This window comes from Coregonus clupeaformis, chromosome 12 (genome assembly GCF_020615455.1).
Source record: "Coregonus clupeaformis isolate EN_2021a chromosome 12, ASM2061545v1, whole genome shotgun sequence".
NCBI lineage: Eukaryota > Metazoa > Chordata > Actinopteri > Salmoniformes > Salmonidae > Coregonus > Coregonus clupeaformis.
In genome coordinates, this window is record NC_059203.1 from 10,017,368 (window position 1) to 10,042,541 (window position 25,174).

General features: G+C 45.4%; 1 protein-coding gene across 1 annotated transcript in view; it reads right to left on the reverse strand.

Moving 5' to 3' along the window:
• Positions 1-25,174, reverse strand: part of LOC121577747 (protein-arginine deiminase type-2-like) — a 49,196-nt gene that overhangs the window by 5,466 nt on the left and 18,556 nt on the right. The window contains exons 2-6 of the mRNA XM_041891601.1: positions 10,546-10,714; positions 7,728-7,797; positions 1,686-1,747; positions 1,274-1,391; positions 842-994 (exon numbers count right to left, since the gene is read on the reverse strand). Coding sequence (XP_041747535.1) covers positions 842-994; positions 1,274-1,391; positions 1,686-1,747; positions 7,728-7,797; positions 10,546-10,714 — 572 coding nt within the window. The remainder of the gene's footprint in view (positions 1-841; positions 995-1,273; positions 1,392-1,685; positions 1,748-7,727; positions 7,798-10,545; positions 10,715-25,174) is intronic.

Sequence of the window (25,174 nt, forward strand, 5' to 3'; positions counted from 1 at the left end):
CTTGCTTGTTTTGTCACAAACTGAAATTAACTATTAGAATATTAGCAACCAGGATATGGCAGAGTGATTTCTGCATAGTGCATCTTTAAAAAAATATATCTAGATAATCACAGGGTGGCAGGTAGCCTAGCGGTTAGAGAGGCGAACCAGCAACCGTAAATTATAATCCTGGGTCTGACAGGGAAAATCTGTTGGGAAGTGAGCTGGCAACCGGAGGGTTGCTGGTATCAAATCCTAGATACTGTTGAGCCCTTGAGCAAGGCACTTAACCCCCCACAACAACTGCTACACAGGCACCCAGTGTGGCTCCAACCTGTATGTGTCTCTTTCGGAGGGGTTGGGATAAAAATAAATAAAGTGAACTCAATCACAAATTCAGAATTTGCTCAAATGAAACTGTAATTTAAAAAATGTCATACAAAAAACATTGCAAGAATATTGACATCTTGATTTTGTCTTAAGTAACGGTTAGCAAATTGGGGTAACTTGATAAAGCACACTTTCATTAACCTCTTTAAACTCCCATTAATATAATATTCAGCCATAAAACTATAATTGTACACACATTGTACCTCACGTGTCAAACTCATTCCACAGAGGGCCGAGTGTCTGTGGGTTTTCGTTCCTGCCTTGTACTTGAATGATGAATTAAGGTCACTAATTAGTAACTCCCCTCACCTGATGTCTAGATCTTAATTGAAAGGAAAAAACTAAAACCAGCAGACAATAGACCCTCCATGGAATGAGTTTGACAACTCCTGTTGTACATACATGGACAGCCACACACACCACATACAAGATCTGAACAGACTGGACTCATTACATATTTTATTTGACTCACTCAGGGTTTGGTGCATGCCTGCCGTGGAACTGGTCCTAAAGACCCTCACACACTCTGCATCACCCTGGGAGATGTGCATGGTTAGCTTGTAGCCTTCTGGGAGTTTGGCAGGGCCACTGGTCCGCAGCACCATGGGGGACATTTCTTTAAGATCTGACATTTCAAAATATTGGCATTATTGTACATCAAGTGTCAACCCATCAACCACACAAGACACAAGGATCCATCTAATCAAACAAGACACACTCCTAGCTCAGGCATTTTGTATTTAGCCAACACAAACACCTACATCACTGCTGTTCCTCTCTGCTGAATCCACACAAGCGACAGAGACCTGCAGCCTTCAAATTTTGATTTATTGCAATGCCCAGCACTGTCAGTCTGGCTGTCAGCTCAGTAGACCAGGATGACTTGGCTGTTGTTGTTATATACCTGAGACTCTGGTGACCTCAGCACACTCACTGTCCAGCCTCTTCCGATAGGTGTGTTCTGAGTCACAGTTGACCAGTAGGATGGCACCGTGGCCATTAGGCCCCCACATCCAGGATCCCTGAAGTGAGATGAACACTGTCATTCAGGGACAAAAACAAACACTGCCCTGTCGAATTAGCTTTTCCCAATGTGTTTGCAAGAGGTTAGATTACATTTACAGCTGAGTGGAAAAGTACTACATTCAATTGAATTTCTTACGAATGCATTGGCAATCTTCCATGAACACTAGTCTTCTGACATGCCTATTCATGTTAGAGCGTCTCCTTCTGAATCCTGCTGTGATAGGAGAGAGAGATAGTGACCTCTGTGCTGAAAGCGACCTGCCTGGACAGACCCAGCAGATATAACTAACCTTGTTGGGGTTGTTCCTCTCCACCTGGCCATCACGATCAGCATCAACATCCAGGGAGATCTCTGCAAGATAGACAGGGCCTGGGTACCACTGAAGCTCATAAGCTGCTTTAGGTCTCGAGTAAACCAATGAAATATACATTAAAGGGGCAATCTGCAGTTCAAACAAAGTCGCTGACACTGTTTTGGTAAAAGGTGGAGGGATGGCGCTAAAGAAATGTAACCACTAGAGAAATTTAACCAGTAATTCATAGACAGAGATGACCATCCATGATATAAAATTATAGTTTTAACCATGTTTTGAGACCATACAGTGTTTGTTTACATTTCCATTGCTTACAAACACTGGAGTAAAACAAGCTTATATTTTGGGTTCTGATGGAGTATGACAGTTGATGTCACAGTTCCCTCAGCCAGAACCCAAAAGCAGACCAGGACAAGGAGAGTTGAACGAAGGTGAGGGTTTATTAGATACGACAAAAGGTGCAGAATAATCCAGGGACAGAGCGGGCGGCGTGGTTGAGTAGTTGGGGGTGCAGTACTGGGTCCAGTGATGGCTCGGCAGCCGCCGACCATCAGGCAGAGGTGGGGTGAAGGTTCCGGACGTGTGACTGCAGGTGGAACAAAAACGGAGGTAAGAACACAAAAACTCAACAAAGTACAAAATAACAAAACTCACGCTAGAAAACTCTAAACTGATACACAGAACACCTACTGTTCATGGCTAACGATCCGGCAGGAACTGGATGTTTGGCCAGAGCCTAAAAAGGGTGATGATGAGGGCCAGGTGTGCAGATTGCTGACGGGATGCAGGTGCGGAAAACAAGAGAGCTCCCCGGAGCGTTCCCGAACCCTCGGGAAACTGGAAACTACGAACAGGAAACACTAGTCACCAGACAGGACCCGACTCAGACTGCCGGGATCGTTACAGTACCCCCCCTCCGACGAACGCCACCGGGCGGACCTCCCGGAGCGCCAGGATGGAGGCGGTAGAAATCCCTGATGAGGTCAGCATCTAGGACCTGTCGCCGCGGAATCCAACTCCTCTCTTCAGGACCATACCCCTCCCAGTCCACGAGATACTGGAAACCCCGGCCCCGCCGTCTGGAATCCATGATGCGACGCACCGTGTAGGCAGGACCACCTCCGATCATCCGACGAGGAGGAGGAGGAGGCGGAGGAGGCAACAGAGGACTGAGGAAGACAGGCTTGAGGCAGGAGACATGAAAGGTGGGATGGACTCTGAGCGTCCTCGGTAGTTTGAGTCGAACTGCCACCGGATTGATCACCTTCTCCACCACAAACGGACCAATGAACTTCGGTAACAACTTCCTAGACTCAGTCCGTAACGGAAGATCCCGTGTGGCCAACCAAACCCTATCTCCGATGGTATAGGTGGGAGCGGGGATCCGGCGACGATTCGCCTGGAGCTGATACCGATCCGAACCTCTAAGGAGTGCCTTTCTGGCCCGATGCCAGGTCCGGTGGCAACGACGAATATGAGCCTGAACAGAAGGCACTGATAGCTCCTTCTCCTGAGAAGGGAACAGGGGAGGTTGGTAGCCATACAGGCACTGGAAGGGAGACATCCCAGTGGCAGATGTAGGGAGAGTATTGTGGGCATACTCAACCCAAGGCAACTGAGAGGCCCAGGAGGTGGGGTTGGAAGAGACCAGACAGCGTAGCGTGGATTCCATCTTCTGGTTGGCTCTCTCCGCCTGACCATTGGATTGGGGGTGAAAACCAGATGTGAGACTGACTGTAGCTCCAATGGCCAAACAGAAGGACTTCCAGACAGCAGAGGTAAACTGAGGGCCACGGTCGGAAACGATATCACTGGGCAAACCGTGGACCCTGAAAACCTCCCTAACCAGGATCTCGGACGTCTCCGAGGCAGAGGGAAGCTTGGCAATAGGCACAAAGTGGGCGAACTTGCTGAATCTGTCCACGATAGTCAGAACGACCGTGTTCCCCTCAGAAGCGGGCAACCCCGTGACGAAGTCCAGGGCCAGATGCGACCATGGACGCCGGGGAATAGGAAGGGGGTGAAGTAGTCCAGAGCTGGGCCGATTGGTACTCTTATTCTGCGCACACACTGGACAGGCAGCAACAAAACCCCGAGTATCCTCGGCCATGGCAGGCCACCAAAAACGTCTGCGAAGAAACGCCATAGTCCGAGCCACGCCCGGTGACAAGCCATCTTGCTGGCGTGGGACCATTTGAGGACAGCAGGACGAACCGACTCAGGCACAAACAACCGACCGGGTGGACCGTTACCGGGACCGGGCTGAGTCCGAAGGGCCGCCAGCACCTCCTCCTCAATCTTCCACATCACTGCTCCCACGACGCAGTTCCGGGGGAGAATAGTCTCGGTCTTGGACCCACTCTCCTCCGTCTTGGAGAACATCCGGGACAAGGCGTCCGCCTTGCCGTTCTTAGATCCAGGTCGGAACGTCAGGGGCAAACTTGAATCGTCCGAAAAACAACGCCCACCTGGCCTGACGGGAGTTGAGACGTTTAGCCGATTGCACGTAAGCAAGATTCTTGTGGTCAGTCCAGACAATAAACGGTTGCTCCGCCCCCTCCAACCAGTGGCGCCACTCCTCCAAGGCAAGTTTCACCGCGAGAAGCTCCCGGTTACCCACATCGTAATTCCTCTCTGCAGGCGAAAGGCGACGAGAGTAGTAGGCGCAGGGATGGAGTTTACTGTCCGTGGAACATCGCTGCGACAGGATAGCGCCAACTCCCACATCAGACGCGTCCACTTCAACGACGAACTGACGGGCCGTGTCCGGTTGAGAGAGAATCGGTGCGTTGGTGAATCGCCTCTTCAAATCCAGAAACGCTCGATCCGCCTCCGGATTCCACTTGAAGGTCCTGATACTGGAAGTCAAGGCAGTTAATGGAGCGGCCACACGGCTGTAATCCCGGATGAATCTGCGGTAGAAATTCGCAAACCCCAAAAATCTCTGGAGTTGCAATCTCGTACCGGGCTGGACCCATTCCAGAACCGCTCTAACCTTCTCCTGATCCATCCTAATCTCACCCCTGGAGATGATGTACCCGAGAAAGGATGTAGTGTGGGCGTGAAACTCGCACTTCTCGGCCTTCACGAACAGGCGATTCTCCAACAATCGCTGCAGAACCTGCCGGACATGCTGGACGTGGTCGGAAGGTTCCTTCGAGAAGATCAGAATGTCATCCAGGTAAACAAACACGAAGAGACCGATCATATCTCTCAGGACGTCGTTCACCATACTCTGGAATACCGCTGGAGCATTGGTCAGTCCAAACGGCATCACCTGATACTCGAAGTGACCCATCGGTGTATTGAAACCCGTCAACCACTCGTCCCCCTCTCTGATCCGGACCAGGTGATACGCATTGCGTAGGTCTAGCTTGGTGAACACCGTAGCACCCTGTAAGGAGTCGAAGGCAGAACTCATCAAGGGCAGGGGATACTTGTTCTTGACCGTGATGTCATTCAACCCCCGATAATCAATACACGGTCGAAGAGAGCCATCCTTCTTTCCCACAAAGAAGAATCCTGCCCCCAGGGGTGATGACGAGGGACGAACGAGACCAGCAGCTAGGGACTCCTTGATGTAGGTCTCCAACGCCTCACGTTCAGGTCGGGAGATACTGTATAACCTTCCCTTGGGGTAGACAGCTCCAGGAACCAGGTTGATGGCACAATCATATGGTCGGTGGGGGAGGAAGTGACAGAGCCTTCTGCTTACTGAAAACTTCCCCCAAATCGTGATATGTCTCGGGAACCAGGGACAAATCTGGGGGTTTAGCCTCAATCACCTGACTGGGAACCGAATGGGGGCAGGCAGTCTTGAGACAGTTAGCATGACAATCAAGGCTCCAACTCGTTACCTTGCCCGTCACCCAATCGAACGTGGGATTGTGTTTCTTCAGCCAGGGGTATCCAAGGACCAGAGGAACATGGGAAGACGGCAGAATGAAAAATGAAATCATCTCAGAATGATTCCCGACAACCGCATCTTAACCGGTTCAGTCCTCATCGTGATACGTGCCAGACTACTGCCGTTCAGAGTGGTCGCTTCAATGGCTTCCGGCAATTGCTCCTTGGAAAGCCCCAGCTGTTCCACCAACTCGGCATCAAGAAAGCTTCCATCGGCACCTGAATCGATAAAAGCGTTAAGCGCTAAGCTCTGATTCCTGTTCACAAGGGTAGCCGGGAAGCGGGGTCTGACAGAGGTACTGAGAGGTTGAAACTGGCTCGCTAAAAGTCCTCCCAACTTTAGCGAGCCGGGCAGTTTGACGACCGCCGGGAACAAGTGGAGATGTAATGTCCCGAGCGACCACAGTAGAGGCAGCAGTTGGTCTTACGTCTATGTTGACGCTCCTCCTTGGTTAACCCGTGCCGCCCCACTTGCATGGGTTCAGAATCGGGAGAGAGGTCCTCTCCACTAATCCTTAGTGGTGGAGAATGATCGACGTGTTCTGGTCCACCACCCGACCCGACTGGGAACTGAGAAGCTGATCGATTGGACGGACCCCATTGCTTCTCCCTCCTTCGCTCTCGGACTCGATTATCCACCCGAATAGACAAGGCTACCAAGCTGTCCAGGTCACTAGGCTCCGGATAGGAGATCAACTCATCCTTGAGCTGCTCCGACAGGCCCTGGTAAAAGGCCGCTTGCAAAGACTCCTCGTTCCACCCACTCTCCACAGCCAACGTCTTGAACTCGATCACGAAGTCGGCCACGCTGCGAGTTCCTTGGTGAAGAGAAAACAGACGCCTAGCTGCGTCCCTCCCTCGGACGGAATGGTCGAAGAGCTTCCTCATCTCGGCCGTGAACCCCTGGTATGAAGCCATGCAGGGATCCTGTCGTTCCCAAACGGCTGAAGCCCACTCCAGCGCTCGACCACGCAGCAACTCAATCAAAAAGGCTATCCTAGCCTTGTCAGTGGCATAAGAGTAGGGCTGTAGATCGAACACTAATCCACACTGCATAAGGAAGGAACGGCATCTTCCCAGCTCCCCCTCATATTTATCCGGCGTCGGAACCTTGGGCTCACGGAGGGACACAACTTCAGAAGCGGCAGGCGAGATGGGTGAAACCGGTAGTGAGTCCTCCACCGGACACTGGCGTTGGTTCTGGACCTCCGTCAGGCCGGTAGAAAGGTTCCGAACTGACAACGCGATCTCCTGTAGTACCATGCTATGATGGCCCAACATCTTCTCCTGCTGGGTAATGGCATGGCGAACAGAGTCCAGGTCCGCTGGGTTCATATTTGGCCGGATCGTTCTGTCACAGTTCCCTCAGCCAGAACCCAAAAGCAGACCAGGACAAGGAGAGTTGAACGAAGGTGAGGGTTTATTAGATACGACAAAAGGTGCAGAATAATCCAGGGACAGAGCGGGCGGCGTGGTTGAGTAGTTGGGGGGTGCAGTACTGGGTCCAGTGATGGCTCGGCAGCCGCCGACCATCAGGCAGAGGTGGGGTGAAGGTTCCGGACGTGTGACTGCAGGTGGAACAAAAACGGAGGTAAGAACACAAAAACTCAACAAAGTACAAAATAACAAAACTCACGCTAGAAAACTCTAAACTGATACACAGAACACCTACTGTTCATGGCTAACGATCCGGCAGGAACTGGATGTTTGGCCAGAGCCTAAAAAGGGTGATGATGAGGGCCAGGTGTGCAGATTGCTGACGGGATGCAGGTGCGGAAAACAAGAGAGCTCCCCGGAGCGTTCCCGAACCCTCGGGAAACTGGAAACTACGAACAGGAAACACTAGTCACCAGACAGGACCCGACTCAGACTGCCGGGATCGTTACAGTTGACCTAAGCTAATGAGGTATTATGAGTTATATTCTTCAAAAATCAATGGATATACAGTATATCATTATCATTAATTTAAAGATCCATAAATGGATGTCGCAATCTCAGATTGCCTCTAACACACACATTTACAACTGACAGATTTACAGTACAAAAGGTATGGTATTAATGGGGTCAGGGTAGTGTATATGTGTGTGCTCTCCTGTCATCAGCATGACATACCAACAGCGGTGAGGTGAACGACAGCTTTACCCAACACCTCTGTCTTCTTTCCATAATACATGACTGATAGCTGCAACAAAGGAGAACATTTACATAGTCACAGGTAATACAATCTCTAGACCAAAGCAGTGGTTGTGTTTTGATGGGGGTCTTCAATGTTATATTCCTGTCCAGATATGTACAGTACATTACTTCAGTGGAGAATCTGGACACCTGGCCCATTTTGGAACTGGCACTGGCTTAACCTCTTATGGATCGGACTCTTTTTGTCAATTTTCGCCTAAAATGACATACCCAAATCTAACTGCCTGTAGCTCAGGACCTGAAGCAAGGATATGCATATTATTGATACCATTTGAAAGGAAACACTTTGAAGTTTGTGGAAATGTGAAATTAATGTAGGAGAATATAACACATTAGATCTGGTAAAAGATAATACAAACAAAAAAATATGCTTTTTTTAATAATCTTTGAAATGCAAGAGAAAGGCCACAATATAATATTGCAGTTTAGGCGCAATTTAGATGTTGGCCGCTAGATGGCAGCAGTGTGTGTGCAAAGTTTCAGATTGATCCAGTGAAGCATTGCAATACTGGACTATTTTATATCAAATCTGCCCAAATGTGCCGAATTGGTCAATTGATACATTTTCAAATCAAATCAAATCAAAACAAATCAAATCAAATTTTATTGGTCACATGCGCCGAATACAACAGGCAGACATTACAGTGAAATGCTTACTTACAGCCCTTAACCAACAGTGCATTTATTTTAAACAAAAAAAGTAAGAATAAAACAACAACAAAAAAAGTGTTGAGAAAAAAAGAGCAGAAGTAAAATAAAGTGACAGTAGGGAGGCTATATATACAGGGGGGTACCGTTGCAGAGTCAATGTGCGGGGGCACCGGCTAGTTGAGGTAGTTGAGGTAATATGTACATGTGGGTAGAGTTAAAGTGACTATGCATAAATACTTAACAGAGTAGCAGCAGCGTAAAAAGGATGGGGTGGGGGGGCAGTGCAAATAGTCCGGGTAGCCATGATTAGCTGTTCAGGAGTCTTATGGCTTGGGGGTAGAAGCTGTTGAGAAGTCTTTTGGACCTAGACTTGGCACTCGGTACCGCTTGCCGTGCGGTAGCAGAGAGAACAGTCTATGACTAGGGTGGCTGGAGTCTTTGACAATTTTGAGGGCCTTCCTCTGACACCGCCTGGTATAGAGGTCCTGGATGGCAGGAAGCTTTGCCCCAGTGATGTACTGGGCCGTACGCACTACCCTCTGTAGTGCCTTGCGGTCGGAGGCCAAGCAGTTGCCATACCAGGCGGTGATGCAACCAGTCAGGATGCTCTCGATGGTGCAGCTGTAGAATTTTTTGAGGATCTGAGGACCCATGCCAAATCTTTTTAGTCTCCTGAGGGGAATAGGCTTTGTCGTGCCCTCTTCACGACTGTCTTGGTGTGTTTGGACCATGATAGTTCGTTGGTGATGTGGACACCAAGGAACTTGAAGCTCTCAACCTGTTCCACTACAGCCCCGTCGATGAGAATGGGGGCGTGCTCAGTCCTCTTTTTTTCCTGTAGTCCACAATCATCTCCTTTGTCTTGGTCACGTTGAGGGAGAGGTTGTTGTCCTGGCACCACACGGCCAGATCTCTGATCTCCTCCCTATAGGCTGTCTCATCGTTGTCGGTGATCAGGCCTACCACTGTTGTGTCGTCGGCAAACTTAATGATGGTGTTGGAGTCGTGCCTGGCCATGCAGTCATGGGTGAACAGAGAGTACAGGAGGGGACTGAGCACGCACCCCTGAGGGGCCCCCGTGTTGAGGATCAGTGTGGCAGATGTGTTGTTACCTACCCTTACCACCTGGGGGCGGCCCGTCAGGAAGTCCAGGATCCAGTTGCAGAGGGAGGTGTTTAGTCCCAGGATCCTTAGCTTAGTGATGAGCTTAGAGGGCACTTTTCAAGTACATAACTATAGAGCACATACAAAAATGATATGGTAATACAAAATGTAAGTTTACACACTCCCGGGAATGTCATACATGATGGATCATTAGCTTATACACTAACTTTCACACATCTAGATGGCCGGGCAGGGTTGGTGTAGAGCCAGAGACAGCAGGGGTTCAAACTGTAGAACCCAGTTCGTACATTTTAATATAAAAATTGATTTTATCAAACATAACTATGCTACATTTTATCTCTGGGACCCTTAGGATGACAAATCAGAGCAAGATTACTGAATGTAAGTACATTATTTACCTTCAGAGGTGAATGTATCAAACCAGTTGCCGTGATACGTTTTTTGTTGTTGTGCGTTCTCCTCAAACAATAGCATGGTATTTTTTCACTGCAATAGCTACTGTAAATTGGACATTGCAGTTAAATTAACAAGAATTTAAGCTTTCTGCACACATAAGACATGTCTATGTCCTGGAAAGTTTGCTGTTACTTACAACAGTCATACTAATCACATTAGCGCACGTTAGCTCAACCGTCCCGTATACGGGACACCGATCACGTAGAGATTGACATACCCCTGGAATCCCTTATCAATAGAACTGGCACTGTGGTGTACCACTTCACTTTCCAATGTTTGACATTTCTCTGGTATCAGGTTGAGACAGCGCCACATTGGCATTATTTCCATGTGGTTTGCACGCCACTCTTGAGAGGAGCTGTGGATACTTGCCTTATTAACAAACTTCCCTGCAGCGTGTTCAGTCACAAGAGGGAACAGTCAACTCTGGATTCTTTGAATATGATTTCACATACTGACGTCTCAGGGTAGCTATCATGGCTGTGCTTGTGGCCTACTTCACCTTGCTATCATTTTCCACTTCGCTGGCAGTGTCCATGGTGATAAGAAGCACTGTATTCCCATTGAAAGGGGCGGGGATTGGCCCACTCTTCGCTGGGGGTGGGGTGATCCAGTACTGCACACTGGGGCTGCATTTCACAGAGAAGTACTTGGAGCTGGGAGGGGCACTCCTAGGGGAAAAACAAATACATGTGACAGTTACACATCACATCCTGATGCTTTGATTACACAAATCTATAGCAATAACAGAGACAACACAAGAGAATATACTGTACCTATAGTGCAGTGGACCACCAGGAGTGAGTGCAGTTCATAATCTCCTATTTCCAGAAGCAACGGGTGGAAGTGCTTGTTCTAAAGTTACATTGCTACAGTCATCGTAGAGGTATGAAGTCTTCTACATCCTTCTAAAATGAGTCATGTAACAAAGTGGGAGAAATACTGGACTATCAACCTACACTAGTATAATTTCACAAGAATACTGGCAATGAGGATGTACTTACAGTATATATCAATGTATCAAACAACATCTCAAGTTGTTTATACTAAGTATGACACCTGTTTATAAACATGAAGCTTGGGCTCTAAAAGCTAACACCTGAAGTCCAGGGCTTTGGGCTGGACCAGGTAGGTGGTCCACGCCAAAGGAACATAGAGTTTTTCGCGAAAGGATAGTATTTACCAGAACAACAGAGTCTAAGCTACTCTAAACAATACCACAAAGAGAAATGCCCCTTTAGAGGTAGCATTTAATTTTTACACACACCAATGTTATGAAACCATCTGTATCTGCTGTGTAATAATATATTGTGGAGTCTCAGATTAACTAACCACAGCCTCAGAGGCACGACAGTCCCACAATATTGTAGCGACCTTAACTCAACACCTAGCGAGCTCATCAGTTCAGACCTCTTGGCGTAACGGTTAATGTGTTGGCTTCACAGTCGCTGGACCTGGGTTCGAATCCCAGTCAGAATTCCCTACGATATGTTTCTTTCTTCAGGTTGGTGGTTTGTGTTGGGCTTACCACTCTTTTCTATCATGTTAACTTCGAAATCATAGGCCATAATTTCTCATAACCTGTCTAATTCACTTGCACTGTATCTTTGCCCTCGATTGGCAAGGCTGGTGTCATATGAATTGGCAGCTTGTAAGGATAACAAAATAGTCTGTTGACTAGCAGAAAGATATCACTGATGCAGACTCCCTCCGTTAAGAACATGTGGTCTGACTCCTCCGCTGAATACAAATGCCATCCACAAACAATCCTTTCAGTCCAATTTGAGGGAATTATCCAACTATTTATGCAATTGGAATATCCCAAAAGTATGACAACAAAATAGTCAGTTGATCATGTAGCCTAATTAGTCATTTGAAAATATATTATCATTTGACATTTGATTTAACTTCTTAGGCTAATAAAATTTAAATAATGGCACCACCACTTTACATGAGACAAATTGTCTATAGTAGTGATGACCTTGCGACAGCGGCTTGCTTGCTGCTACTCCTTCACTCTATTATACAAAATATCTTTATAACTAAACCAAGATGGGAACAAATGAGTCATAGTGGGCAGAACAAGCAAGGAGGTGGGCAGAGCCAAGCACAAGCTAGCGAGATCCTGTTGGTGCGTTGTAGCAGACATATTTCCTTTAGGGAACGCCTACTCTGTGAAGTACGCAATAACTAAATTTGCCTTTGCACTCCTTCTAAACAATGCAATTTGCAACCAAAGGGTAAAGTCTACAAACCTAAGTCCACTCTGTTCGTAACAGATTCTAGTTTTGAGAACAGAAAACTGTATTGAGATCAAATGTTTAAACGATGAGAAAATTAGCAGGATGTCGGCCAAAATCCATCTTGTTCCATTTTCTCCCACTGCCTGACTCTTTGCTTCATACTCACTACCATATTTGGTAGTGAGTGGAAACGCCAAGCGGATGCTTCACATTTACACATCCGGTGAAATATCTGTCTCATTGTTCTATCTGTGGTTATACAGTATTGGCAGGAAGTAATTGCATGCTGCTGGCACAGACAGAGATACTTTTGAGGAGATGGGAAACTCCATTGGAATTGTACTAACGCCAATTGTGTATGTTGCCCACGCGTCGTTAATGGGCCGCGCAGTGCATTCTGGGCGATTCTTGGACAAGAGCTCTCCTTCAAGGAATGAATGGGAGTCAATCGGGCGCTAGCACAAAAACCCAACATTAGCATGAATTTCGTCAACAAGAAGCACAACATTACAAATATTTTCCGAGACGTGAGATAATTAACTTATTCTCTGTAATATCATCTAGCTTTGGAATCATGACAATATGTAGGCAGGTTTCTCGACTCATACCCTGACTTTGAGAAGGGATTGCGTGACGATTAGCTCAGCAACTGCATGACGCAGCATTACAACGTGAACGCGATTGGTCGACAGTCTGTTGGGTGGGGCGTTATAGAGCCCCACAGTGGAGGTGTCATAAAACCCATAAAACCTAGCAGCCAAACAGGGAACTGGTTCCAATCATTTTTCTGCCATTCTGTAACTCAGCTGGTAGAGCACGGTGCTTATAATGCCTGGGTAGTGGGTTTGATCCCCGGGACCACCCATACACAAAAATGTATGATGCACACATGACTGTAAGTTGCTTTGGATAAAAGCGTCTGCTAAATGGCATTGTCGTATATGAAGATTATGACGTTGTTAATGTTTTTAAGTGGAACCGGAGAGGACGTTTATTTTAGTGTCAGAGGGAATGGTTTTAATGTGACACCCCGGATAGGACAGAGAAGTCTGTGTGTTGTAGACAGGGGATTGGACAGTAGAGGGAGCCACCCACATCTTGGGGAGATTATATATACTGGGGGGAAAAACGAAGAAGAGGTTAGAGCGACCATTGCAATCTGGGGCGTCGCTCTCCGGGTGGGCCTGACACCTGTAACTCATGCTGAAATCTTGTGATATGAATAAACTTATGATCAAAGGTTCAGTATGAGCAGACTCCTTTGTTTGACAGCAATGAGCACCAGCATCGGCGCGATAGACGACAAATGGAGGCTCCGCTGAGATTGGCCTGCATCTTCCCTTTGTTTCATTCATGAGCAGCGAGGTGACTACTGCTCAAGCCGGCTAAGGTGAGATTCCTCACAAATTATTGGGCGTTAGTTGTTTGGCTAGCTTATGGATGTGCGCTGGTGAAGGTGTACCATGTAAATTACTTGGGTTTGTGCTGATGTGGTGTTATTGCGGTCGACTAAGGGTCTGTCATAATTATTCTAAAATTGTACAGCAATTGATGGTAGTGAATAAAGGCAGATATACGTACAATTAGGGCATTGTGAATCTGAAAAGACCTCGAAACGAGGCCATCATAGGATGGGCCATAAAATCCTCTAACGCATTAGGTGTTGAAGGTCAGTCTGGGACTGGTGTTTTTGGAATATGTTCAATTGCATGTTACCGCTCAGCGGGTGGTTGACGAAGCATTTTGTTTGATGTAACCTCTCATAGGATATCCATGAACTCACGGCAGCATAAAGTTAGCGGTAAAGGAAAAATAATTTAGGCACAATGCAGGTTATTGTTACATGTTGCACGCCACATGATAAATGCTAATGCTAAATGCTAATGCTAAATGCTGATTGGGTTTCATGCCACATTGTACATAAAGGCTAATGCTAATGCTAAATGCTAATTGTGTTGCATGCTACATGCTAACGTGTGACCTTAGAGGGCCATTGCGATGGAATAAAGCCTCTTAAATTATGTTTGTGTGTGTAGAATTCAGGTTCTATGCGATTGTGAGCTCTGTTAAGTGTTATTGTTTGACTATAAGGGTTAAAAGAGAGGGGCTGTGGTAAAATGATAACGTTCTATTGTCTGGAAATCGTATCGTTGAATGTATTGCGCATGCGTTTAATTTTACGACACTACACTACAAAACGGGGGAGTTTATGGCACGAGATTATGAGACATTTGTTTTACGGCACTAGACTACAACACGTTGTTTACTAAAACTACAACACGGGGGATTGTGGGTAAATTGGTCATATTTCTGTTAGACTGGGCTGCAGGGGGAGACAGAGAAACAGACACAGAAAAAGGGGAGATTTGGACACGAATCTTGAAAATGAAACTATTTGTTGAGATGTAGTGAATTTATAAATTAGATATATGTTGACGGATTATAATAAATTAAATTAAATGACGGATTAAAATAAATAAAAATGTTATTGAGCTATTTAGTCCTGAGTTAAATCTTAGAGCGAATATGAGTGGGGGAATATTGAATGTGGATAACTCAGTGAGTGTATAAACTTTAAATGCTTGTCTGTCCCTTTCTGTTCTTTTGTCATATGAGAGGAACGATGGGACGAGAGGACAGAGAGAGAAAGAAAGGGAGGTGCTGGCGTGTACATCACGTGACGCGACAGAGGATCGAGTCAGATATCAGGCTAGTTTACAAAATCTTCCCCTACAGGATATTTGATGTTATGACAATTTCACAGAGGCTTGGCAACAGACTGATCATTTGAATAAAATTTGCATTTTGGAGTCTCTGTGCATCACTTGGGTTTGATTGCAGTTGTGTTGGAAATCGAGTACTGACATTATTCTATAAAATTAAGACAATTAGGTGCTTATAGAGCAAGGGGGTTTATGGGTATTGTAGTGATTGTAGGGGTAGAGGGCTTTGTTTTTAGGATTGGTAAGATAGCCACTAATTGATAAATTGGTAAGATAGGATATAGAAATACAAAATTGGTTTTAATTATTCATAATTTTTTATTGATTTTTTAATTGATTTTTAATTTAAATGAAAAATATTTTTTGAATAAAATTTTTAATTGAATTTTTTAATATTCATATTTTTGTTGATTGATTTAAAAAAAAATGGGGGGGTTGTTTGGTTTATATTAATAATTAAAGGGGGGAAGCCATAGGCTATATAGTCTAAAATAAAATAATTCACAATAAAGGAATATAAAAGGGTTGTTACAATGGGGAGAAAGGACAGCAAGGCTATGAAGGTAATTACACCTGTTGATATAGTACAAAATAGTAATCCTTTAACTAAAGTATTGCTAGGTTATCCGGCAAATGAAACAAAAGTTGCCCTTCATTCTCAAACAAAAACTGATAAAAGATTCCAGCGATAAGATAAACAAAGGTATAGAGAAAAGGCTAAAGGAAGAGAAGGCGACAGAAAAACTAATGGCAGAAGTTAGTACACCTTTCTCACACACGGATTCAGCAAAAAGAAAAAAACCGAGATGTCTGGAAACTAAGAGAAGAATGAGGTTCGGAAAGATGAGGATGAAGATACAGAAGAGAAGAAAAACTGCTGAGAAAAGAATCCCAAGAATTGGAGGAGAAGAATACATTGAGGTCAAGGAAAGGCCAATAGTAAGAAGATGATGGAAGATGATATTTCGAGGACAGAACTTAGAATATAAGCTTTTGAAGAATACTGATATGTCAACAACAAGAAGGAACAGGACCAAGAAACTCTCAGAAAACTCAATCATACAACTGGTGGAGAAGAGAAGCTTTGGTTATGAAGAATCAGAGTGAACCAAATCAACAATCACTGTTACAGCTTCAACTGAACAAGGTCAAATGCAATTGTACCAGCCACCAAGGGGGGTACCAGTTATCCATATCCACAGCCAGTTTCTGGGCAGACACAGAATTGGAGAGGAAGAGGACAAGAAGGCTTAGAAGGAGGAGGAAGATTTCAGCCACACTTCCAGCAACTTTCAGAAGAGTGTTATAATTATGGACAGGTTGGTCACTTTACCTGTGAGTGCAATGCGCCAGGAGGAAACAACAGAGGACATTTCTGAGGAAAATAAAGGAGCAAGTGAAGATCACCTGTTCTCTAGGTGAACACTTCAAGGATTCTAGAGTGCCTAGAAGATACGAAGGGGGGTGTCAGCTGATAGCATCGATTAGAGAAGAAGGGAAAATATCCAACAATTGAAGTAAAAACAGAGGACTATGAGAAGTGATGGTGAATAGTGGAAAAACTTTTATCTGTGTTGAGCCTAAAGAGGTTAAACATCTCACTATGTAAAATTAACTAATTAGGATAAGGATTTGAGGTAGTAAAACAGCTAATTACTCTTAAGGAACCAATTGAGCTCTGCTATAAAAAATCAAAGAGAAATTAAAATAGACATACTAATATTAGAACATATACCTATTGCATTGTTGGAAAGAGATGCATTGTGTAAATTGAACTGTACAATAAGATGTACACTAGACGGCTGTCTGGTAGAATATTTTAAAAGAATAGGGTTTTTGGGAATCATATTTGCTTAAAAAGATAATATCATAGGAAGGATGATAATCTATTAGACTGCCTAGTAGACAATCTGTCTGAAAAATAAAGTTAAAAGGGGTGACTGTTATTCTGGGTTACATTCCTACACCAAGAGATTTCAGGCTAGGCTAAAAGATGTTTAGTCGTTTGCCAAGTCTGTGTGTAAAGGAGTCAGAAGCAGGTGGGGACTTCCCAATCACATATTCTAAAAATTTGGTGGTAAAGGATTTTGTGAATAAATCAGTGGAAAAGGTTTTTAAAAGTTAGGAGAAAAGATTAGATTAAAAAGTTAGGAGAACTAGGGTTGAAGGAACTCTAAGACAGTAAGCTAAGTTTCAATGTTAGTTAGTAGTAAGAGAGAGAGAACAGTGGTGAAGGGCATTTTAGAGTTTAGTGGGAAGATAGATATGGTAGGAGTTTAGATCTGTTAGGAGCAGATGCATTGAGAAAGTATGCGTTGCTGAATGATAAGAGAAGATTGAGGGTGATTGATTATCTATATTTACAATTCCCAACAGGAAGATCAAGGTAATTGTAGGTGTATTTTTTATAATCAAAAGTTTGAAAGTGAGGGTTTAGAGTAGGAAGAGAGAGTGAATGTAATTCATTTACGACACTAGTGGTGATAGATGGAAGTACAAGCAAAGAGTTCAAAGCTTTGGGGAAACTAGATGAAGTAACAATAAGGACATTAACACGTCAGTCTATTAAAACAACAGTGAGAAGCAATTTAACTCTTTCAACATTGATAGTTATTAAAGCCATAAATATATCACATTTGATTATAAGGGAACCAATAGCTCCAGCACCAATTTTAGAGGAAAATACTGTTATTAGGGTTAGGATGAGTGATCCAGCTCATCTTCATTGTAGATGTGAGAGATGGAGTGGAGAGGGGACGTTCCTCCCACATGGAGAGATAATTATGGAGAAGAAGTATTGTTATCAGGACCAGAAGTAGAAGCTGTTGCACCTAGTCAAAGGAGGTATAGTTTGTACAACGATATGAAGTGGAAGAGGGTTATGAGTGATTGTTCATTTAGTTTGCGTAATGTTACAGAGAAAGATCAGGGAGAATATATGTGTACTTATCTAGTGCAAGCATTAAAATTTGTTCCGGTTAAGAATTATTGGTTAAAAGGCTATGTAATTCGTAAAGTGACGCTTATAATGGAAGATTTGAAATCTGTTGAAGCTTCCACAGTCACCGAAGGAGTTCAGGAGAAGTATATTACAGTAGTCACTCCAATAGTAAATAATACACAGAGGATATCGGTAGCTTTCCCACTAGAAGTAGTTAAGGGTGTTAATACATCAACTAAATCAACTACTTTAATGGTAACTTTGAAAGGGATTAATGGTACGACGGCAGTAACAAATGTAGGAAGTATGACACAGACACAAACAACGACTTTTCTGAAATGATACGGATGGAGAGTGCTGTCAATGGTAGTAAGGATAGGGTTAAAATAGGAGAGCAGATAGTAGTAGAGAACAATATAGATTCATCTGAAATAGTGAAGGATACTATCATGGAGGTACAGGATGAGGTCTTTGATTTTAATGACAGACAAGGAGAGGTATCTGATCAGTACCGCTCGTTAGGGAAGAGACAAACTAAATGGGAGGCTTATGGGTTTGATTCTTCTGTTGTGAAAATTAAAGATGGATGGGCAGGTAGGAATCTTTGGTTCCAGCAGGTAGCTCATTCTGTAAGATCAGTGAGGAATCTTGAGGGTCCATGTCTGTTGAGAATTCCAGCACCAAACATTTTAGAGACGGTCGCTCAACCTCTATCGAGTATGTGTCAATCTTATGCTTTGTCAGGACTGTTGTATCAGCAACAATCATTAACAGATAAAATAATGTCGTTGTCAAAACATTTGTTTAGGCCTAGGTTTAGGTGTTCTTGGTTAAATGAATTACCCTATGTGAATTTGTTAGATGGTAAGGAAAATCAGGTAACAGCGAACCCTGAAGCATTGGAGGTGAAACCATTGAGGGCTAAAAGATTAGCTTTTGTTCTAATAAAACATATGATGTAAGGGGTATGTTTATGGGAATATCAGATTGTGATGATTGTAATATTCATATGTGTCACCATACTGAATTGTAATTGGATGCATCATACTGTGCAATGATTGGTTAAGACCACCCAGGTGGTGAGGTCATTCTAAGATGATCATGGCCAGAGACACATGGACATGCACGTTATAGCTAGTTAATAAAGAGGTACGTTTATAAATATCCTGTCGTCCTGCATTTTATTATTTTGTACAAAGCGTACAAAACAAGACATGGTGTCAGAGTAAAAGGACTAAAAGATGGATTTTGCTGGAGTTCCTTCACCTCGAATGGATTGGGGGTCTACAAATCTACCCGATGCATGGCGTAAGTTCAAACAGCATGTGGAGCTGATGTTCACGGGTCCTCTGAAGGAAAGAGGAGAAGAGGAAAAGTGCAGCTACCTGCTCCTCTGGATCGGTGAAAAAGGGAGAGACATTTACAACACATGGACACTTACCGAGGCTGAATCAAAGGTACTGAAAACATACTACGATCGTTTTGAAGCATATGTTTTGCCAAAGACCAATACAATTTTCGCTAGGTACAAATTCCATGAGAAAGTACAAGGCGCTAGTGAATCGTTTGAACAGTTTGTCACTGAGCTGCGTCTGCTTGTGAAAGACTGTGATTATGCAAACAAGGATGAGATGGTCAGGGACCGTATTGTATTTGGAATACAATCACCGCGAGTGAGAGAGAAACTTTTGAATGTTGGATCAGAGTTAACGCTGGACAAAGCTATCGGCATAGCCAGATCTCACGAGCTAGCACAGGTTCAGATGAAAACCATTTCAGGCGGCAGCATGAGCGCATCACGTGAACAAGCAGTGCACGCAGTCAGGCAGACATCAAAGCACACCTCCAGTGCCCAGAGAGCATGTTTCAGAACGGAGACAGACAGAACTCCAAAACAGAGCGACACAGACTCCAAACGCCCCAAAACATGTGGATATTGTGGATACAAAGTGCATGGCGAACAGGGGAATTGCCCAGCTAAAGGCAAACAGTGTACTAAATGTGGAAAATGGAATCACTTTGCAAAAGTGTGCAGAGTTTACCGTGGAAAAACAGTACATACAGTGAGTGAAGATGAAATGTCAATCAAAGAGTCAAATGCTGATGAACTGTTTATTGATTCAGTGACACAGAAAAGTCAGATATCAGAGACAGAGCAAGCCTTTGCTGACATTGAGATAGGAAGACAAGGCACAGAGCTAAAATTCAAACTAGACACTGGTGCACAAGTAAACATTATTCCTCTGAGTAAGTACAGAAGCTTGACATCTGAGTGTGAGCTACAGCCCACCACGCGCAGACTGACTGGTTATGGTGGTGAACAGCTCCCAGTAAAAGGCACATGCACTCTCAAATGCAAATACAAGGAAAGGGACATGATGTTGGACTTTTACGTTGTTGACACTCGAGCACCTGCAGTGCTAGGTCTTAAAGCATGTTTAGACATGGACCTTATCAAGCTAGTTTTATCAGTGACAGCACCAGTAGAGATAGAGAATGTCATGGAGGAGTTTGCTGATGTTTTTACAGGAATAGGACTATTCCCAGGAGAATGTACCATTCACCTTAACCCAGACGCAACCCCTGTGATCTACCCACCGAGAAAGATTCCACTTGCTCTCCGCGCCCGTCTGAAGAAAGAGTTGGAGAGCATGGAGCAATCTGACATCGTCACCAAGGTTACAGAACCGACGGATTGGGTCAACGCGTTAGTGGTGGTGGAGAAACCACGGACAGGCAAGCTCAGAGTATGTCTCGACCCAAGAGACTTGAACAAGGCTATCAAACGCCCCCATTACCCCTTACCGACGCTAGATGGCATCACACACAAGCTAGCGGGCGCACGCTACTTCAGTGTCATGGACGCCAGATCAGGCTACTGGGCTATCAAGCTCACAGAAGAGTCATCTAAGCTCACAACGTTCAACACACCGTTTGGACGCTACAGGTTCCGTCGCCTGCCTTTTGGGATTATCTCAGCCCAAGACGAGTTTCAGCGAAAGATCGACGAGGTGTACGAAGGCCTCGACGGAGTCGTGGCAATTGTGGACGACATCCTTGTCTATGGTCGAACCAAAGAGGAACACGACAGAAACCTCAGCGCGATGCTGCAAAGGTCCCGCGAGAGAGGAGTCCGGCTCAACCCCCGAGAAGAGCACAGTCGGCGCTACAGAGGTCAGCTACTTCGGGCATCTTCTCACAGCGAATGGAATCAAGCCAGATCCGCAGAAGATCTCAGCCATAAAGGAAATGGAGCCACCAAAGAACCGCGCAGAGCTGGAAACAGTGCTTGGCATGGTCAACTACTTAGCCAAGTTCGCACCCAGCCTCTCCAATGCTAATGCACCCCTGCGTCAGCTGCTAAAGCAGTCCAGTGAGTTCCTCTGGGACAACCAACACGACATCGCTTTCCAGAAAGTGAAAGACTTGATCACGAGAGAACCAGGACCAATCCTTGCCTACTACGACCCCAACAAAGAGCTCAGACTCCAGGTGGACGCGTCAAAGTATGGACTAGGGGCAGTGCTACTGCAAGAAGGAAAACCCATCGGCTACGCTTCCAAATCTCTCACAGACTGTGAAATCAACTACGCTCAAATCGAAAAGGAGCTGTACGCCATTCTGTTCGGATGTAAGCGTTTCCATCAGTATGTCTATGGACGACAAGTCATTGTGGAATCAGACCACAAGCCCCTCGAGTCAATCATGAGGAAACCGTTAGCCGCAGCCCCGCCAAGGCTACAGAGAATGATCCTTCAACTACAAAAATACGACTTCACAATCACTCACCGTCCAGGCAAAGACATCCCTGTCGCAGACACACTCTCCAGGAAGTTTCTTACCTACAAGGACAGCAGCCTCAGTGAAGGCATGGACATGCAGGTGCACACTGTGTACAGCAACTTACCAGTTAGTGACACAAAACTGAAGGAGATCCGAGCAGAAACAGAAAAAGACACACAACTCACACAGCTGAGGAAAGTCATACAGTCAGGATGGCCTGAGGAGAGGAGAAAATGCCCTCAGAGCGTCTCAGAGTTCTGGAACCATCGTGACGAACTATCACAGATCAACGGAATCATTTTCAAAGGAGAGAAAATCATCATTCCTACCAGTCTCAGAGAAGAGATTTTGACAAAGATCCATGCTGGACACATGGGCATGGAAAAGTGCAAACAGAGAGCACGGGACATTTTGTTTTGGCCCGGAATGTGCAAACAAATAGAGGACATGGTTGGTAAATGCCCCACGTGTCTTGAACGACGCCCTCGAACACCAAAGAGCCAATGTTACCTCACCGTATCCCAGACCGACCCTGGCAGGTCGTGGCAACCGATCTGTTCACGTGGAACAACGAGGACTACATTATAACAGTGGACTACTACAGCAGATACTTTGAACTCGACAAGCTTCACAGCACCACATCTGCAGCTGTGATACACAAGCTGAAAGCAGCCTTTGCCAGGCATGGCATTGTAGAGACTTTAATATCTGACAATGGGCCCTGTTACAAATCAAATGAGTTTGAATCCTTCACAAAAGCATGGGAGTTCACACACGTCACCACAAGCCCACATTACCCTCAAAGTAATGGCCTTGCTGAAAAATCTGTGCAGATCGCTAAATCACTCATGGACAAAGCAAAAGCAGACAAGAGAGACCCCTACCTCAGTCTCCTTGAATACCGCAACACTCCAGTTGACAACTTCAAATCACCAGCCCAGCTGTTGATGAGCCGCAGACTTCGCTCAATCCTCCCCAGCACCAACCAGCAGCTGCAACCTGAGGTCGTCAGCTACAAGGAAGTGCATGCAAAACGTGCACAGAGACAGCAACAGCAAAAGCGATACTACGACAGGTCAGCCAGACCACTGCCACCACTGAACGACGGAGAGTCAGTTAGAATCCAGGAGCATGGCTACTGGAAGCCAGCAGTCGTCATCCAACCAGCTGACACTGAACGTTCATATCACGTTCGCACCGCAGAAGGAGCGGTGTACCGCCGCAATCGTCGTCACCTACTGAACACAAAAGAACAACACACTGACGAGATGAACTGTTCCCCTGAAAGAGAACGGGATGGACTAAACACAGACACAACACAACATACACCATACTTACCTGCAACACCACAAGAACTGTTGACTGACACAGAAGCATGCTCAGCTTCATATCACACAAGGTCAGGAAGAGAGGTCAAGCCTAGAGCTGTCCTAGACCTGTGAAATGTCAAAGGGTGTAGGCGGATCGCTGCCCTAAAAGAGTTTCCAGACTGTAAACTTGTTATTGAAAGTTAACTTGAAATGCTTTGGTATTGTATTTGTTTGATATGTTGAGATGTCATTGCTACAGTGAAAAGCTGAGTTGCTGAGAAATATTTGTTCTAAAAATAACAATATGCTGAATCATTGTTTGTCTGTTATGTTGATGCAGTTGGTGCAGTTTAAATGGTTACTTACCTCGAGTTCAAACTACAGAGCATATATTCAAAAGAAACGCTTTATTGTTCCACATATTTTTTTCTTTTTTTTAAAAGAAGGGGGATGTAATATTCATATGTGTCACCATACTGAATTGTAATTGGATGCATCATACTGTGCAATGATTGGTTAAGACCACCCAGGTGGTGAGGTCATTCTAAGATGATCATGGCCAGAGACACATGGACATGCACGTTATAGCTAGTTAATAAAGAGGTACGTTTATAAATATCCTGTCGTCCTGCATTTTATTATTTTGTACAAAGCGTACAAAACAAGACAATGATTATATGATAACTTTGGGTATGCATGACCTTAAGGGTAGTAATGAGAAATATAATGTTACTTTTTATGTTCCAGTTAGTAAGAAGAGCAGGACTTTGATGGTGAAAGATTAGCTTTTGCCTGACAATGTGACTATTGGGAATTTTAGAGATATTTGGAGGGTTTGTGGTGATAAAGCGTATATATTCTTACCCTATGGATGGACAGGATGTTGTTACATGTCAACGTTGAAGCTTCCATTGTCATGAGCACTCTCTCTCCCTGGTAGCAACATTAATTGCATTCAATTATCTTCCACTCTGCTCACCTCCCTCTCTCTACTCAGCCTAACTAGCTCCACCTGCCCTGCTCTGCTCTTGTTACCTGGCCAGCTGCACTGCATTTCCCACTCACCATCCTCACCTTGCCTCACTCTGTTCTAATTACTCTGCCAGCTGAACTGCATTTCCCCACTACCTCTCCCAGTATATCAAGCCCTGGTTTTCAGCCAAGCCCTGTCAGATCGTCTTCAAACCCGGACCAGTAACCTGCCTGTCTGCGCTCTGACTCCTGTTTGTGATACCGATCCTTTCTTGACTGCCTCCTTGTTCTACTGCCCCGTCTATCCCAACCTGCCTTCTGGACCTCGACTACTCTCCGATCTTCAGCCCCTCCGGTAACTTCGTTTCTGCCTTCTGTCTCTCACCACGATATTTGCCCAGCCCTGATCTGTACTTCTGCCTGCCATTCATATTGCTGTTGTGTGTGTGTGTTCCCCCAGGTCTCCGACCACCAGATGAGCGTGCCCAGACGTTTCACCACCCTCAGCCCGATACGCCGCTCCATCACTGGGGAACACACACACTAAGCACTTGGACTGGACACCCCCGGACATTTGGTGACCCCCGAGCACAGGTACCCACAGGAGGACCCTGAAAGACCCCTGACACCCCTGGGACTCCTCTTCCCGCCTGTAACCTTGAATAAAGAACTCTGAATTTGAACTTGCGCTCTTGGGTCCTCTTCTGTGCGTGACGGAACGATCTGACCATCATGGACCCAGCGCACTCCCTGACCACGATGGAGGAAGAGCCAGAGAGGACTGCCCTACAGCGACTGGAACGCTCTGAGGGAGACATAAATCGGATGGCTGGCGACATCGCTTCCCTTCTCCAGCTATTCAACCAGCAGCAACAACAGTTCCAACTGCAGCAACAACAGCTAGCCCAAGCCCTGCAACTACTCTCAAGCCCGGCTACTCCACCTGCACCCCCCCCTGGTCCTTTTGTTCCTGTACCACCGATACTCCTTCATCCCTCCGCTGGAGGTCCCAATGCTGCAGGCCCGGCAGTGCTGCCACCAGATCCCCACGCTCCTGAACCAAGGATTGGGAACCCGGAACGCTTTTGATGGCAACCAGAAGCAAGTAAGACCATTCTTGAGCAGCTGCCGAATCCAGTTTGCACTACAGCCCAGGACT